Source organism: Piliocolobus tephrosceles, chromosome 9 (genome assembly GCF_002776525.5).
Source record: "Piliocolobus tephrosceles isolate RC106 chromosome 9, ASM277652v3, whole genome shotgun sequence".
Lineage (NCBI taxonomy): Eukaryota > Metazoa > Chordata > Mammalia > Primates > Cercopithecidae > Piliocolobus > Piliocolobus tephrosceles.
The window spans coordinates 28478537-28497983 of NC_045442.1; the positions used below are offsets into that span (position 1 = coordinate 28478537).

At 41.0% G+C, this 19447-nt stretch overlaps 1 protein-coding gene across 1 annotated transcript in view; it reads right to left on the minus strand.

The window, feature by feature from the left end:
• SORCS3 (sortilin related VPS10 domain containing receptor 3) overlaps positions 1–19447 on the minus strand; it is a 620529-nt gene that overhangs the window by 121322 nt on the left and 479760 nt on the right. Inside the window, exons 8-9 of the mRNA XM_023206212.2 lie at positions 10116–10205; positions 1762–1941 (exon numbers count right to left, since the gene is read on the minus strand). Coding sequence (XP_023061980.2) covers positions 1762–1941; positions 10116–10205 — 270 coding nt within the window. The remainder of the gene's footprint in view (positions 1–1761; positions 1942–10115; positions 10206–19447) is intronic.

Here is a 19447-nt window from a genome sequence, read left to right on the forward strand (position 1 = left end):
ACAAGATGTGACTTATTGTCCAATAACAAAGGTGTATTTCTGCCTCCTGGTATGATTAGAGGCATAGAAATGTAAGCTTCCCAAAGGTATTTACTCCCCTTAGTCATCTCTACTAGTCTCCACACCTCCATAAAAAAATCTGGAACATTTCCCAAACTGGGACCTTGTTGTTTAAGGGAATTATTTCAGCACTTGTCAGTTACTCTCTAGGAAATCAGGGTATTTCTACTGATTTTGTTTTCTGCCCAATGACATTCACTCCTTGTTTTAAAATGTACATTCATTTGTCCCATGCCTTTATGTTATCATCTCTCTGCCTAACAGAACAGGTGCAATCTTAAATATTTCTACCCCTCTCAGTGTATTAGTCAGTTCTTGCACTACTATAAAGATACTATGAGACTGGGTAATTTATGAAGAAAAGAGGTTTAATTGACTCACAGTTCTGCATGGCTGGGACAGTCTCAGGAAACTTACAACCACAATGGAAGGCAAAGGGAAAGCAAGGTATGTCTTATATAGTGGCAAGAGAGAGAGAGGGAGGAAGGAAGTTCCACACTTTAAAACCATCAGCTTTTGTAAGAACTCACTCACTACCATGAGAACAGCATGTGAAAACCACCCCTATGATCCAATCACCTCCCACCAGGTCCCTCCCTCAACATGTGGGGACTACAGTTTGAAATGGGATTTGGGTAGGGACACAGAACCAAACCATATCACTCAGTAACTGAATAGCCAACTTAGATACCAATTTAGGGCTGCTGGGACTTTGACAGGCACTGCTCAGAGGAAACCACTGTAAAGCAGAAGCCCATGCATTAGCCACTTCTACTCCTCAAGAGGAAAACCCACAAGGGAACAGCTCACCCAGCTCCAAGGCCACCACCCAGAATAGACAACGTATCTCTATGAATGATCTCAACCATCACAGTCTGTATGGGTGTGGCCACTGGTTACTTGTGAATACTGGATAATAAGACACGCCTTCATTGCTCAACTCAGTCCTTCATATCCAGGAGGTCAGTCAAGTTACTTCATTGGATCTAGGACTGTCAAAGGTCACATAGTGCCACTATAAAAGGTACCACATCCTTTAGGTCACTGAAAGTAGTTTTTTTTTTTTTTTCTTTCTCATTACAGTTACTACATGGAGTCACTTGGTTTCCTAATTATTCTTTAACTAGTTATCACACTTTTTAACAAGCTCAATATAAGTGACACACTCCTGTCAAGACCAGTTTTTTACCCTGCACAGATGTTGGCATCTGGTGGCATCTTAGAAAAACTCTCATTCCCACCACTGATATTCACTTTTATTTTCCTATAAAATTTGTTCATAAAACAGGACTTTCCAAGTAATTTAAGGCACATAAATAGCACTATTCCCTCCACTCAGGGTCCACAAAAGCAACACAGAGTTTACAAAGCTACTTAAAAAATCACCTATGCCAAGCACCTTAATTTCTGTCTAGTAATCAATTGTTTATACATACAGGAATACTAACTTTGTTGAGTCAGTCACTACGCTAGATGCATTACATCCGTCATCTCTCATCTCACAATAATCTCCTTAGGTAAATATTTCATCTCTATTTTACTAGAATTGAGGCATATAGAAGTTAAGTCCCTTGCCCAAAATCATACAATTGCTAAGTGGTACCGCTGGAATCTGAACCCAGAACTCCAGCGCTTGTGTTTATACCGTTAAAATTCATGAAAAAAGATAGGTCCAAGGGAAGGACAATTTTGGCTACATACCTCATACAATTCAATAATGATGTTCCCCATTAGACCTCTGCTGCTCTTGATGTTCTCCATGGCCAGAGTGAAGTAAATCCCACGCGTGTCTGAGATGTAGAGGTTGTACGTGTCGTTCTGGTTCCATTCTTGGACTGCTGCAAATACTTGGTTCTCATCTGTACTGATGATGTGCATGTCCTGAAAGAAGATGGAAGGCTTGTAAGGCAGCAGATCTCTGTATCTCTCTGCCCACTGGGATGCCAAGCAATTACTATGACTTATGAAACTGCTGAGAAAAAGCTTGAGTTATAGGCAATGTTAAACAATTCCATGTTGAACCAAGGCTATAAATTATAAGCTTCATGATTTCTGTTCCTTGCTAAGTGACAGCAAAATGGGTGTTAGGGGCTTTGGTTGATATCATTTCCCATGGCTTCCAAGGATTCATCTACTTTCATTTTTTATTGTTATACCTAAAATTTAAGAGTTAGTGCCAACAGAGACAGACACCCTTGCTCAAGGAAGCTCACGCATGCAATGAAGACACAGCCTATCTTGTCATTAGATATTCATTCATGTTTTTAAATTCTGTAGTATGGTGGTTTACACACTTTTCTTTAGAATCTTCAGAGTCATGAGGATTGCAAGAAATGTGGCATGGAGGTATAACCAATGAGTGGAGCTCTAGACCTGCAATCCTGTTCCAATCAGAGCAGAACCACCTGCATCTGCTGTATACACTGGAGTTCTGTGTAATATTTTAGGAGTAAAAGGTAAGAGGGGTTCTGCTGCCAATAAAATTATATTGAAGATCACTGATATAGAGAAAAGGATACTCAACCTGGAATTTAATGTTCTGGGTCAAAATATAAGCACTGCTGTAAGTAAGCTGCATGATGCTGAATGTGTCAGTCTCTCTGAACTTCAATTTTCTCACCTAGTGAAGAGGATGGGCTACCAAGAAAAACATCTCTTTGGGCACTATTCTAAGCCATCTAAATGTATTTTTTCTATTAAAAATGAAAATAATTTTGTGAGGGGGGTGGTATGATTATTTCCATTTTACTAAAGAGCAAACTCAGGCACACAGAAGCTTACTAATCTATTTCAGATTATATGGCTATCGAATGGCAGAACCAGGTTTTGAACCTCTGTGGTCTGACTCTAACCTAATGGATGGTTTCCAGTCATTGGATACATAACTTCTAGATTAGAGATTTCAAACTGATGACTCATGAAGCAAATATGAATCACAAATGTTTAGCTTGGCCATATTCTGTACTGAAAACCAGAGTCTGTGGTCTTTCAGATGGAGTCAGGACCCCGAGTTAGGGTCTCAGCCCTCTATATCCATATGTTCTTATGGTCTGCCACTTACATACTGATGTTAACTTCCTGGTCCCTGACATCATTTAGTTTTAATCCTGGACTGGATCATTTTAATTTTTTTAATTTAAAAAATTTTACACACAGGGTCTTGCTCTGTCTGGATCATTTCTAAAATCAAATCTAGTAGTTTACAATGCAAAATAATTTATAAAAGTCAGTTTGCCTGTGTAGGTAGGCACTGTACAAATATTATCACAAATTTAAGCCCTTACCTAGAGAACTGACACAGTCAGGAGGACATGGACAATCATTTGCCAAAAATGGAAGTAGCTAAAAACTGCATAAACATACTGGTGTACATGTCAAAGAGTAACAGACAGCAGAAGGAAAGGCAACCCTGTTGCTGTGGTGGAAAGCACTGGTAAAAGGATGATGGGGGATTGGAGCTGACCGTAACTTAATAATCAGGCAGGGTCTAGCCTTTACTGTGTTTGACCAACCTTTCCTAGAAACCGTTTCAAGTAAAAAGAAACAGCAATATCTGTAATGTCAGCACCACAGAGAGTTCCTCTAAGACGATTTACAAAGGAGTAAACCCATTTGATTTGGACAACCTGGAGGTGAGAGAAGTAGAAAAGCAAGTTCTGGATCTTTTTATTGAAGATTCTTTGTCAAATCTCAGCCCCTGGCCTTGAACACTCTAGGTCACCTTGACTAAGACCTCACTTGCTCATTTGTGCTTACACACCTTGTAGAATTACAGATTCCTGCTGAGCTGCTTGAAAATGGAAAAAAAGCTTACTCTTAAAAACCATGTGAGGAAATCGTGTTGTGTTGGTGTGGAATGAATGCCCAAGAACCCAGTAGGAGGGGAAATCGCAGCTGCAGGAAATACAAATTAAATTCACTTACCCTGTTAAAAATGCAATAGAAATGCCTGGTTTTTCCCAGATGTTTTGGTCATAAAAATGAATGAGCTAAGTTATTTTAGACTAAACTAATGAAAAAGAAATGGGAAAAGAACAACTTAAAACACCAGGGCATGGTCAGGATTAGAGGCAGCCAGGTTCGCTGTGAGTGCATATTAGGTTAATGCAGTCCTGGGGCTGTGTCACCTGGTGAATAAGTGCTCCAGGCTCTGGAGTAAGACTGTTCTCTGATTTCCAGAATTCTGACATATCTGTTTGAGAATTCCTTAATTTGCCAAAGCTAATAAATGACATTACTAAGATATAAACCTACATCTTAATTTAAACCTAATCTTAATCAAGAAGCTAACTTTTAAACACTGTATCAGTGGGGAATATAACTTTGGTGTGCATCAAAATGACCTAGCAATCTTAATAGCATGCAGACTTGTGCTGAGAACATTAACCTAAAATGCACATACAGAAAACCTGGCTGTCTCTAATCCTGATCACTGCCTGAGATTATAATTCAGTATGTCTGGAGTAGACCCTTAGATTCTTCCATCTGAACAAGCCCTCCAGATGATTCTGGTGCATCTAAGTCCAGGGAATCACTCTTTGAAACACTCTGAAATACATAATCTCTGTCTAAATAGGTCTCTATGGTTGAATGCAGTCAACCAATAATAACTAGAATATTCAGTCCTCAAGAAAAAGAAAAGCATAATTAGCTAAAATTGGTCCAATAGAGACCTGAACAATAATGAAGCTTATTTCTTGAACTGAGTTACCTCAGTCTAGCTCCATAGCATGTGTCCTTGCCTTACTTGTTGGTCCTGAGAGCATGCAGGGAAAAATGTGGTGGTAAAGAGAGAAATCCAAGGAGGGAAAATGCAATAAGAGTAAATTTAGACTGGGACTTTACTAAACTTGGAACCTGAAAAGCATCAGACATAATCATATACATATTTATATCTGGAAAGCAATTATAAATAACATTCCCTGTCTGCTCTGCCAAGACAATAATTTGGGAGAGTTATGATTGCTTTTGAAAACTAAAACCTGTGAATTCTTAGGTGAACAATGGTGAAAATACTTCACTGTTAGTGAAGTATTTTCGTATAATCTGGGCCCGATGTAACTTTATTTATTATATAAATACCATGTTATTAAGCATCTGCCATGTGTCAGACAATAGAAGTAGAGAAAAAGTAAAACCTGCCCTAAAGAAGTTGTCCTCTAATGGTGGAGACATCACATACTCTAGTGGCCTTTCTCAAACTTGACTAAGTGCTATGATAGAGGTGCTAAAAATGGTGACTGAAGTACAAACGCTTACAGGTGACAATAGGATGGAATAATCAATGAAATGTGTGGGAATCTGTATCACATAAAAGCCGTTTTCCTCTGAAGGAGGTGAGGCAGACAGTGGCTACATCATAAGGGGTAATATGGCACACCTAACTTTTGCCCAAAGAATAGCACAAAATTATCACAAGATTTTAAGCAAGAGAAAGGCATGATTAGAATTGATGTATACAGAGATTTAGTTAGAGAGGATGGGGATCCTTGCATGATCAAATTAATTGTGGAAGCATTGTGAAGAGGGGACTTGAGAGGGGCAATGCTAGAGGCAGGGAGAAAGGCTTAAAAGGTCATAGCAACAGTCCAGATAATAACTCAGGAGGGCCTGAACCAAGGAAGCCGGTTCTCCGTGAGGTCTCCAGGAGACAGACTGGTGAGATAGTAAGGAGGTAAAATCTACAGGGGGAGAAGGGAGTAGGACAAATACATAATGCCTCAGATACGTGCCTTATGAAACTCCTCTTCCTTTATAGAATTCACTACAATTATAATTAAATAGTCACTTATGTAATTATTTGTTTGATGTCTGTCTCTTTCATTAGATTATAAGATCCCAAAGAGCATAAACTATGTTCTCTGATGTATCACTTTATCTCTAATACTCACCAGAGTATCTGGCACATGGTAGACATCCAACAAAAGACTATTGAAAAATAAATGGAATATATAAGTAAACATAGGAGAAAAATGGGATATAAGGACTATAAAGTGCAGACTAGAAGCTTAGTTTCCGACCTTGGTTAAATGGGATATCTTTAAGAGGATCTACATCAAATAGGCAGTTGGATATGTGGTCTAGAGCTCAATGGAGAGATATGGGCTGGGGTTGTAGATACAGGAGTCACCAATATTGAAAAAGAGTGAGGGATGAAGTCACCCAGGAACCATGCAGAATACAAGAAGAGCTTAGGAACACCAACATTTAGAGAGTGGTAAGAAGGGGATCCACAAAAAAAAAAAAAAATTCTCATTAAAACAAAACTACGAAAGAGAAGAGTATCAAGTATGGATTATTTTCATCAGTGTCAAATGTTCCAGAATGGTGAAAACCAATAAAGATGTAGAGGCATCTATTTGATTTGGCATGCAGGTGGCCACTGTAGCAATGGCTAGGGATTTTTAGTGAAATAGTGGATAGACGGATGTAAAGGCAGAGAATATACAGCAGTAGGTTGAAGAGGGAATAGGAAATGAGAAAAGAGATTAGAATTACAGATAACTCTTTAAGAAGTGTGGCCATGACACAGCAGTGAAGGATAAATCAGTATTTGGGGAAATGTAAAAACTGAGGAAACAAAAGGTTAATATCATTGTCATTATCATTATAATGAATTTTCTAAGACATATTTCCCTTTCCTCTCTTTTATTATTCAAAACAGAATTAACCATATTTTACTGTCACATAAAAAATGAACCCAGACTTAGGTAAGAAGAGATTTTATTTGAAAAGACTTGCAATACCTGCAAGCACCTTGAAGTAAAGACAGAAAAGAATTACTTTTATGGGGGAAAGTAAAAGAAGACTAGAAATAATTGGGCGTGAAAAGTAGGGTGTGCAGGTGGCATGATTGAGCAATTGAACAGGAAATTTTCTTGGGGGTCGGCTGATTCTTAGAAGGGCTGCGAAGGGGGGCTGTTCCTCATCGCCATGTTTGCTTCAGCTACCATTGCTTACACAAGCTCAAGAGTGGGTCAAAGTTCAGGGGCTTGAGGAAGGAGAAAAGCTGGTTTTAAGTTTGAGCAAGTCAAATTAGCAGGCATTTTGTCCAGATTGGCCAGAAGGACAACATTTTAGCAAATCATTTATGAGAAAAAGAAAGGGAATCCGATCCTATCATAGGTAAACAAGGCAGACATCTGAGTCTTATCAAGTGTCATGCAGAGAGGGAGTCTGCAATAAGCCATTTCCCAAACACAAAAGGGTGCAGAGTTTCTTAACCTTGGCTGTTTTCCAGGAGCACAGGGCTCAGGCAAAGATCAACATTTTTATTTCCAACCTGAATCCCACAGAGAAAGAAACAAAAATCTTTTCTCTTGTAGAAGCAATTTATTAGAGTAGTAAGTTAAGAATAAGTCTAGAATCTAAGAGACAAAAGAGGGTATATCAGGCTCAGAGTGGTAAAGTGGGGGTTTAAGGCAATATTGAGTCCAAGGTCAGTCTGGGATGCGATGCCATTGTGAACACTGATCTCCATGTAGGACAGGTTAAGAGCCTCGGTATTAATTGCCCCCAAATCAAAACTGTTCCTTAGATTTGTCGAGCGCTTTACACTTGACCAACAAGGAGCCATTCATTAAATCCTCACAACTTTGTCAAACAATATTATCCCCATTTCACAGATGTGAAGACCCGGGCTCATGGATAAGTGATAAGTAAGCGGTAGAGCTGAAATGAAAGCTCAGGGTTTCTGCTCATAAGCTCACCTGTCTTTTCCTAGGTTACCTGCTCCCTATCACCTGCCCCATGCCCTCTGCTGCTGTGTGCTTTTCATGCCTATTGGACTGAGAGCACCAACCTGATGCCCAGGGACTGAGTTATGGAGGGCTCAGCACAAGGCTGCGGCTCCTAATAACCCTGCTTATTGTTAATGGTGCTCATTTCATTCTCTGCCAAACACTCCAGAGCTATGGAGTACCCCAGGAGAGCATATGCTGAACATGTAAGCTGGGAGCAGAGCTGCGAGGGCAATGATGACAGGGAGCTCTTCATGCCTTTGTTTCTAAGCAAACCACCTAAAAGCATCCACGGTACTGCATGGAACAGCAACAACGTGCTTAAAAGCCATTTCCATTCTTAAACAATGGAAAGAACCAATCTCCCTCCACCCTCTCTGTCCCCACCTCTTCAGCTTTGACTATGAAAACCTGGGCCAGCACTGGCTAATAAAGGGGATCGATAACCATCCAGCTATTTTCACAGCAGCCCTCATATTAATGAGAAGCTGCTCTGGATGAGGTTCTATAAAAGGGACTGAGCGGATGGCATTCCACCACAATAAATTGCCTCAGGGTTGCTAATCATTAACGGAGTGTTCTAGGGTTGTGATCAATTCAGGGCCTCATTTGTCCCCACCTGCAGCCACACTGTCCAGGGGAGTGAATGGTTTGTTTTCCTGAGAAGGTTAAAAATACATAAAATATGCACACATACAGAGATAAAATAATCCCTACCTCAGGGAGATGGCTTGGAAAGTTCCCTACACTCATTTCCTAGGTTTAGAAACATGGGAGACTGTCAGGTTAGTGTAATGAGGCATTCTCCTTTAGAAAGAGCATAACTGTGAATTTCCCCTTTCTAACCTTATCCAAGCTGGAATACCTCTTTCCTGTTTGGGTTTAGAACATCTGATGGGTACATCCTGCAAACACAATACTACACAAGGGTCCCATAAAGCTAATCAGGGAGAGGGGAGAGAAAATAAGAAATTGGTTCCCATGGCCCTTGAAGCTACTTAAAGTGGTCTCTACTGACCTTACCAGCCTCTCTGCAACCCAGTCGCTTAAGATGGCTTTTTAGTTTGTTGAATGAAGTGTGCTGTCTCTTAAAATTGGGCCTATGCATATATCTTCTATCAGCTTCTCCCCATCTTTGTTTGCAGAATTGACTCCTTTATTTTTCTTGTATCAACTTAAACACCACTCTTTCTAGGAAACCGCCCTCCCTTCCCATAGCTGACTACAACCACCTTGTATGCCAAGATGGCCCTTGAACTTCTATAACACTCTCATACCTATCATTGCTTATTCACAGTCTTTTTTTTCCAGAACATAACATCCATGAAGGCGGGGACCATTTGTATCTTATTCACTACTCTATTCATAGAGTTTAGTTCACAGAGTAAAAGTTAAATGGAGAAAGAATAGTTGAACAGATGCATAAAAGAATAAATGAATGAATACATGCATGCATAAATTAATGAATGAATAATAACAACTGGGGGTAGGAAATTATCCACTTTCTCATGCCATAATTCCTCCACCTCTGTCCTCATTTAACCTTTCATAATATGTTCCTTAGCACCAGCTTAGAGACCCAAGTCTTTGCAACATTACACTTGATACATATGCAGCCTGAGATTTTTCTGCTTTGCAGCTTCATTAAGTGATGCAATTATAACCTGTCCATTTTCACAATGAGGTTCTAAGGTCCATCTCCCTCCAGAAGCCAATGTTCACAAGGAATGGGGTTCCCAAAGTAAGCTTTATGATTTTTCAATAGAAGAGTTAAATCAAATATTAAAATGCCAACATTTGATATTAACATTCTATTAGTTTACCCCTTTTTAATTACTCATGGTGGTGGGGGGAGTAGAAACATAGGCAATACATTTCTGTTTAGCCTTAAAATGTAGAAAGAAGCAAGAAAACCACCAGACTTATCTGTGCACTTTTATGCACACTCATATAGCATCTGTCCTCCTGCCTGAGTTTGGCCTTCTATTTGGTGATAAAGCCCTTTGCAAAAGGGAGAGCCCCTCAGAGGAGATTCCAAAGCTAGTGTTCCTTTCATTACTGCCCCTGGGAAATGACCCAAGGTTATACCAGACCTTTGAGTTACAGGAAATCAAAGGTCTTGGCTGGTACCCAGCTGAGACAGGAATACAGAATCCAGGTTGTGCACCATTAAGGGAGGCCAAACGACTTGGCGGTGAGTCTAAATGCCAACAGTCCTTCCAAACAGATCAAACCTCCCAGTTGCCCGACAAGGCAGCCTCTCCAACCCTCCCTTTGCCCAGAGGGACCCAGGACAGCTGGTGGTGCATGCAGTACCTTTGGCAACGAGTACTTAGGCAGCTTTATCTGAGCAAAGGCCTCTCTTCGGTAAGACACGTAGTAGCTGGCTCTTCCACCAGTTGTTACCTAGATTGTGGGGGAAACACAAAGAGATCAGATGAGGCCACAGATCATGCACAAGTTGGAAAGTATTAGCTCTCCTGTCGACAACCACAATGGGTTTGTAATTACCTTTTAGAGAATATTCCTTGCTGGCTTTGGGTCTCTAATCCCACGGCACTCTGAGTTGCTCTCATTGCATGGTGCTTAGATCACAGGTGGCCAATTACAACAATCTTTCCCACTGAGAGATTCTCCCTCAGAACAGGGACTGACTCCATTTGGTCACTGTGCTGTGCACACGGTACATATCTAGTAAGTATTTTCAACTAAAAACAGAGAAGCTATCAATGTGGGCTACACCCACGATCTATTTATTCTTTTTGAATTGTTTATTAATTCATTCCAACCATAACATAATTGTCAAATGTATTTTTTCCTGGATCTGAATAATGACTTCTGTTCAAAGCTCTCATTATTTTGAAATGTAATCTCACTTCTGATCTAAGCACAGATTTCTTTCCCTCATATTTATAAATCCATGTATTGAGCAGATATTTATCGACTCTTTCCATGTACAAGATACTTAAAAACATCAAAAGATAGAGGAAGAACTCCAAATTTGAAATTCGGAAATCCTGGGTTTGAGTCCCAACTGTGTTATCTCTGGCTAGAAGGCTCAGGGACAAGCCCTGTAACCTCACTTGCGAAAGGATAGATTCTTAACGGGAGGAAAGTGGAAACCACTCCAAGAAATGGTCCTCTGGCCAGGGCCTGCTGAAAAGCCCGGCCAACATGGCACAGCTCTGCAGATGGCTGCTCTCGGCCCAATTATCCTAACTCAGGGGAAATTAATATTCACAGGAGAAGATAACATGGCTTGTTCAGAGAAAATAGCAGGACAACAATAGCAACCAGGCTGCTGCGCTGAGGAGGCAATTACTCGAGGCACATGCTTCATTCTCACTAAGGTCCAAGCACATGCTGGAGACAGGCCAGTCCTCCCAGTCTGATCCAAACCTGGCAGCCATCCACAGGCCCTGTTGGGAGCAGAAGAGCTGTAACATCTCTACTGAAGCCACCCATCTCTCCTCACTCGGGGAGGGAGATGACATCTCCCATGGCTACCCCTTGCTCTGCACAGATTGGAAGCCCACAAAGCAGGCACCACACGCTGCCAGGTAGAGCAGATGTCAGAGTCAGCATGAAGGCAGAGACTTGGAAAAAACTTGGTGCAAAGGCTTATGCTGTGAAGCAAGAAGAGAGACTGGTTTTCACCCTGATGTTCACGGAGCAACATCCATATCTAATTACCATCATTCTTGCCTTGTATTTCAGGACTTTAAAACTTTTTTATTTTGATGCAACATCTGTTCTGAATCTATATTGTTCTGTGTTGGCTTAGAGGTGGGTGTTGCTATATTAACATCGATAGGTTGCTAGGAAGTCTTTTTCCTTTTCCGAATAAGTCTCAAGTGCATAAAATGTTATCCTTAGATCTGAACACACAGTTACCATTAGTTCTCACATGATTGTATGTATTTGTTTAATTTGGTTTTACATTTAATTAGAAAACTAACACATGTAAACATACCTGCTAACCCAGAAACTAGATCAAAAGTGTTTAAACTTCAGCATGCATCAGAATCACCTGGAAAGCTTGTTAAAACTCAAGACTACTGGGGCCCATCTGCAGAGTCTCTGATTCAATAGATCTGGATGGGGGATCAAGAATTTTCTAATAGGCGGGGCGCGGTGGCACACGCCTGTTATCCCAACACTTTGGGAAGCTGAGATGGGTGGATCACGAGGTCAGGAGATCGAGACCATCCTGGCCAACACGGTGAAACCCCATCCCTACTACAAATACAAAAATTAGCCAGGCGTGGTGGCGGGCACCTATAGTCCCAGCTACTCAGGAGGCTGAGGCAGGAGAATGGTGTGAACCCGGGAGGCAGAGCTTGCAGTGAGCCAAGATCACGCCATTGCACTCCAGCCTGGGCAACACAGCGAGACTCTGTCTGAAAACAAAAAAAATAAAAAATTTTCCAGTAAATTTCCAGGTGATGCCGATGCTGCTGGTCTGGGAACCATACTTTGAACACCTCAGACCTAGACTTTTAACAACAATTTGCATAGACCTCTGTGCTCCTCGTCTGCCCTGACCCCCTGCCTCTCTCAGATGTCGATACGTTCCTGAATTCTGTGTTTACAATGATGAGAAAGGTGTTTTTTTTTTTTTTTAATTTGAGGTGAAATTCACATAGTCTAATAATTTTAAAGAGTACAGTTTGGCGTCATTTAGTACATTCACAGTGTGTGATCCAGCCAGAACCTCTATTTAGTTCTAAAACATTTTCATCACCCCCAAAGGAGTCCTTATACCTGATGACAAAGCTTTTACACCCCCAAAATATATCCCCTGGTCACCTATCATGCTTAATAACCATCTCTCTACAGGTCACCCTGAACCTCACCAAACATGTTCTTGGGAAAGCAGACTAGCATCCGAGAAGCAAGTCCCACCCCTGAATGCTAGCCAGAGATCATCAGTTAAAAGGAGCTTCTCCTTGGAAGATCCAGCCACCTCAACAGCGAACAAAATGATAGCATCACTCCGCCTCTTATCAGAAGTCCAGGGCAAGGCTGGGCGCACTGAGGTTTCCAAGTCACCAATTGCCAAAAGAGAATAGAGTGGTCCCATTGATAGCGTGATCAGTCCCACAGCCTTGAGAACTCATCCTCCCATGTCTATTATAGCCCTGCACAAGCAAAGACTCTCTTACAAGCTCACACACAACCCAGGAAAGTTTGTGCTTGAGTCAATAATGAAGATAGAAATTATACTTTATATGCGTTGTCGAATGGTCCAAAACATAAAGGGGCTACATGAAGGCCACAGAGCCCTGGGGTCTCCAAGTACCTCTGATACTGTACTATCTCCCAGAGATACCAAGCTTCATCCTGCCAATCTTCCTTTGTCCTGACTGTGTCCTTCTCCGTACTTGCCAAAATCCAACGGATGCATTAAACCTCAGTGTAAATCCTATGAGTTCATAGAAGGGTTTTTGAATGCTACCAATTCATTCTAATTTCTCCTATCTCTCAATTACTGAACTTTGTTCTTTTCATTTCTATAGCACTTTCAACATTCACTCTCATGGCACAGACATTCCTATAATTATTCTTCTATAGCTTATTACAAGGTTGTGACCTACTTATTCCTAGACAATGCTGGTTCTATGGTTTGAATGTTTGTGTCCCTTCCAAAATGAATGTTGAAAATTATTCCTCAGTGCAACAGTATTAAGAGGTGGGGCCTTGAGGACATGACTGGGACATGAGGGCTATGCCATCATGAAGGGATTAGTGCTCTATAAAAGGGCTAGAGAAAACTAACTAACCTTCTTTTTTCCCTTTCATCACTTCTGCCATGTGAGGACACAGTGTTCAAGGCACCATCTTGGAAACAAAGACCAAGCCCTCATCAGACATAAAACACAAAAACACAAAACCTGCAGGTGTCTTTGTCATAGGCTTCCCAGCCTCTACAGATGTGAGAAATAAACTATGTAGTCTAAATAATTTTGTTATAGTAGCAGAAATGATCTGAGACAGAAATTTGGTACTGAATTGGTATTGGTATTGCTATAACAAATATCTAAAAATATGAAAGTGGTTTTGGAATCAGGTAATGAATAGATGTAGAAACAGTTTTGAAGTGAATACTAGAAAAAAAAAAACCCTATATTGCATTAAACAGAGCATTAAGGGCAATTCTGGTGAGGGCCTTTCTTCAGAAGAAGTGGGGAGCTGTAGAAAGAATTTAAGTTTCCTTAGAAATTACTTACCTGGTCATGAACAAAATACTTGTAGAAATACAGACGTAAAGGCAATGCTGTTGAGGTCTTAGATGGAAATGAGGAGTAAGGTATTGGAAACTAGAGAAAAGGTCATCCTTGCTATAAAGTGGCAAAAAACTTGGCTTAATTGTGCCTGTGTCTAAAGATTTGTAGAAAGCAGAAATTGTAGGCAAGGTACAAGGATATCTGGAAGAACTATCAAAGCAAATGTAGAGAGTGCTGCATGGCTTTTTTTGACCATTTATAGTAAAAAGCAAGAAGAGAGACATGAATTAAAGACAGAGCTTACAATTGAAAGGGAAACAGAACTTAAAGATTTGGAAAATTCTCAGCCTGGCCATGTAAAGTTTAAAAAGGCAAGCTTGAGAGAGAACACCAAGGGTGTGGCCAAGGGACCATTTGATAAGATTAGTACAGATAGAAGGCAGCCAGATGTTGTTCATCAGAGCAATGAAAGAATGGCCCAGAAGGCATACCAGAGATCTTCGAGGCTGCCATGCCCATCACAGGCCCAGAGTGCCAGGGCCTTGAGGGGAAAACAATTTGAAGGGAGGAGCCAGGCTCCCATGGGATGTTGGGGCTCTCTGTCCAGTACCACCTCAAGTCTCTGATCACCACATTCTGGTGTGGCTCTCCTTGAGCAGCTGCGGCTTAAGCAAACCCAAGTTAGCTCAAGTTGCTGCTCCAGAAGACACAAGCAATAAACTTTGGCAGCATCCACACAGCGGTAACTTTGCAGGCACACAGAGTACAACAGCCGTGGAAGCAGGGCTACTTACATTTCAAAGGATGCCCAAGAGAGCCTTGGAGCCCAGGCAAAGGACCAACATAAGGCTAGGGTCATAGCAGAGTCTTCACTAGAGTGATGCCCAGTGGAGCCATCAGGGCAGGGCCACTGCAAAGAGTCCTCACTAGGGCAATGCTTAATGGAGCCACCGTGGAGGGGAAGCCCTCACCAGACCACAGACCTGTAGGTGCAACACCAGACTGGGAGAACTGCAGGCATGGACTCTAATCTGTCACAGCTACTACATGTGCTACACCTACCCAAAACCATGGGTGCAGGCTCCCCTAGAGCCTTGGAGACCCAATCCTCACCCCACAGTCTGGAAGGTGGGACATGGAGTGAAAGAAAATTATTCTTAAGCCTTAAGATTTAAGGTTGTTTACCGTTGGGTTTTGGACTTCCCTGAGACTTGTTACTTGTTCCTTCCTTCATTCCTTTTGCTCACTTTTGAAATTGGAATGATTATCCCATACACTGTATTTCAGAGGCACATAACTTGTTTGATTTCACAGGCTCGCAGCTGGAGTGGAATCTGCCTCCGGATGAATCACCTTGAGTCTCACCCACATCTTATTAAGATGATCTGTAGATGAGACTTTGGACCTAGATTTTAAAGTTGATGCTGGAACAAATTAAGATATTTGAAGTTATTGGGATGAAATGAATGTATTTTGTATGTGAGAAGGTCATAAATTTGTGGGCCCATGGGTGGAACACTATGGTCTGATTGTTTCTGTCCTCTCCTAAATTCTTGTTGAAACTTAATCCTCACTGCAACAGTATTAAGAGTTGGGGTCATTCAAGAGGTGATTAGGCCATGAGGGCTTCTTCCTCAGGAAAGTAAAAGTGCCTTATAGAAGGGCTGGAGAAAACTAGATAGGTTTCTTTTTTCTTTTCTTTTTTTCTTTTTTTTCCCCCTTTTTGTCCCTTCTGCCCTTCTGTCATGTAAGGACTCAGTATTCAAGGCATTATCTTGGAAGCAGACACCAGGCCTTCAATAGACACCTAACCTGCTGGTGCCTTAATCTGGGGCTTCCCAGCCTTTAGAACTGTGAAAAATAAATTTCCATTGTTTATAAGCAGAAAGAGACTGAGAGAACTGGTCTTCTGGCAGATGACCAGTGGATACATAATAATAAAAATAATAAGACAGTCATTAATTGAGCACATCTACCACACTTCAGAACTGCACATAGCCTTTATGAAAACTACCTAATTTAATCCTCATAACAACCCTACAGAGGTTTTGAGTGACTTGTCCAAGATAAGACAGATTTAAACCTCAGAAAGTTTGGCTCTAAGGCTGTGCTCCTCCTTCTGTGACTAAGAAGAATCCTCTGTCCATCTTTCTTATTTCACCACAATAACACAATAGATTATCTTGATTCTAACATCTTTTGTGAAAAACTTTTTAAACATCTCTAATTGGCACGTGTGTATGTGGTTTTGTTTCCCTGCATTCCCGGAAAATCTGTTTTGACACTGGTGCTGTAGTTTTAAATTTTATTTTGTGAGACAGGGTCTCATTCTGTCACCCAGGCTAGAGTGCAGTGGTCAATCATGGTTCCCTGAAGCCTTGACCTCCCCAGCTCAAGCAATCCTCCCACCTCAGCCACCCAAGTAGCTGGGACTACAGGTGCAAACCACCATACCTGACTAATTTTTTTTTTATGTTTTTTAGAGACTGGGTCTCCCTCTATTGCCCAGGCTGGTCTCAAAGTGATCAAAGCCACTCCTGGGCTTAAGCAGTCCTCCTGCCTCAGCCTCTCAAAGTGCTGGAATTACAAATGCGAGCCACTGCATCTAGTCCGGTGCTATATTTCTATATTTCTCAAATAGTATCTTCTTAGGAGAGCAGAAGTGAGGTAATAAAACCAAGAGTAATAATAATATCATGCAATAATATTTCATACAGGTCAGAAAACTGAAGCTGAGAGAGAGCCACTAATTTGCCCAGTGTCATATAGCCTTTCATTGTTACAGCCAGAATACAAACCTGGGCTTTCTAACCCCCGCCTACACCTGAACCCTTATAAACCTGGGCTTTCCAACTCTAGTCTGCACCTGAACCCTTAACCAGGAGTTAGCACACCTCACAGAGGCAGATACACAGCAGGGGGCCAATATTTATTGACTTACTGCATAACAGATTGTTGGGATTAATCTGCTTAAGCAGAAAGACTTTTAGTTTGGTTTCCTCCATTGGATATTGACTAAAACATAGATGTAGTGAAGAATTCTCAAGCCCTGCCTGGTTCCTGGATGGTCAAAGGAATTTATTTTCAAATAGATCGCACACCCCTTCAGGGGCAGAGTCCTCACAAAAGCAGGAATTTATTTTCAAATAGATCGCACACTGCTTCAGGAACAGAGTCCTCACAAAAGTAGGCTGATGCATTTGCTGCTTCACTATGTTAGGGTAAAAGCAGGCTGATGCATGCATTTGCTGCTTCTCTGTGATCATGTGGCTCTCTGGCACACAAGAAAGAAATAAAGTTTAGTGACTATTAATCTGTTTTGATGAACTTTTCTCTTCCTTACAAGCAAATTTTCTGGCATTGTAAATCCCAAAGATTATTACCACTTTTCCTTTTGGTGACACCTTTTATTTTATATTTGATGAACGTCATCCAATTATTTGCTCTGGGCCCATCCGTCACACTAAACACAGAATTAGCTGGGTCTTTTCCTTACTAATGACTGGCTCATTAATCTGATTTTCTGGATTTCCATTTTACAGGTTTAACTGGGCTCCTGGCCAGTGAAAATGATTCCTTTGGACAAATGCATTGGCCATTAAACACATCTGTCTCTTCTGACTTGTTCCCGCTCTTGCTGTGACCAAGCCTAATCTGACAGATCCTTTATTTTTTCATTTATCCTTGTTTCTGGATGATGGCTTGCCCTGGAGGAAAGACAGAAATATGCCCTGAAAAATTAGAACCAAAGGGCCTTGAGTCATTTCCTAGCTCCCTTTGGGGATTTAGAAGTTGAGCCTATTTCTACCACAGGAGAAAACTTAAACTATTTCTAGAATTTGTAAGTAGACATAGGTAATCTTAGAAGAGAGTCAGAAGCAAATATTTTTGAGTATCTATTCTATATTGGGTACTTTACTTTCATGATATTATTTAATATCCAAAAGAATAATTATTATTACTATCATTATTGTTAATAGCACTGCCAGTACCATACATGTTAAAGATATTAATAATATTTTTGAGCATTTATTATATGCCAACCATTTCTCTGTACACACTAGCCTTCTATTTTATGTTCAGGTAGGGAAACCGGTGTAGGAAAATTATATAACATACTCAAAGACACACAACAAATAAATGGTGGAGCTGGAATTTGAACCCAAGTTTATCTGACTTTTAAAGGTTATGCTGGTCCCTCAGGCTATGTGAAATTTCCAGACCACTACGTGGAGGGGAATGGGTCCCATGTCACCTAATTTTCAATTCCCAGAAAATATGTTCACTGATATAGTTTGGATGTGTGTCCACACCCAAATATCAGATTGAAGTACAATCCCCAATGTTGGAGGTGGGGCCTGGTAGGAGGTGATTGGATCATGGGGGTAGATTTCTCATGAATGGTTTAGCACCATTTCCCTTGGTGCTGCCCGTGCGATAGTGAGTTCTCATGGTATCTGGTTGTTTAAAAATGTGTACCACCTCCTCTCTCTTCTCTTGCGTCTCTTCTGGCCATATTATGTGTCTGCTCCCCTTTTACCTTCCACCATAATTGTAAGTTTCCCAAGGTCTCCCTAGGAGCTGAGCAGATGACAGCATCATGCTTCCTGTACAGCCTGCAAAACTATGAACTAATCAAACCTCTTTTCTTTATACATTCCCCAGTCTCAGGTATTTATAACAATGCAAGAATAGACTAATGTGCCCACGGCCAAGGCAGGTCTTTCTATGTGAGGGTTCCTCTCAATTTCCAAGTTCTGAAAAATCAATGCTACATTGTTGTACAGAAGTACTTGGTGTTGCTATGGGAATTTGTGAACAGGAACCATAATTGGGCTTACAGGAGAGCTGTTGTATTAATAAGAAATGACATGTGGAAGCTTTTCCAGTTAGAGGATTGTGCTGCATCGAATACTATGTGAATAATCTGTCTAAGCCAAGAGAAATGACCACCTCTAAGGGTACACCTTAGTTACTTCTCACACTGCCTCTGCAGTGTTTCCTCCTCTTTAAAGAAACAAAAGGAACAGCCAAGATGTTATGATGCGCAATTGACTTTTCTAATTCCTTTGCTCATTATTTCAGTTCATATTATTTAAAATAAATCTTGATGTTTTGGGGCTTTACTCTCCCCACTTACACAATTCCTTCAAATATCATATTTATCTTAAGAACAAAATAAAACAAAACAGGCTTCCAAATATTGGACCACAGGAGTCTATAAACAGCCACAAGGTTCATCAGGAAGTTGCTGTACACGTCAGTCTGGCCCTGGAGTCTTACGCATGGATGAATCAGTTGCTTCTGCCATCTTGAGCTGATTTTCCAACACTGCTTTCCTAGGGACCACACTATGAGTCAGAATCAAAGTGTGGTACAGCATTTAGAACAACATGGTATCCTATCAGCATGTCATCTCCT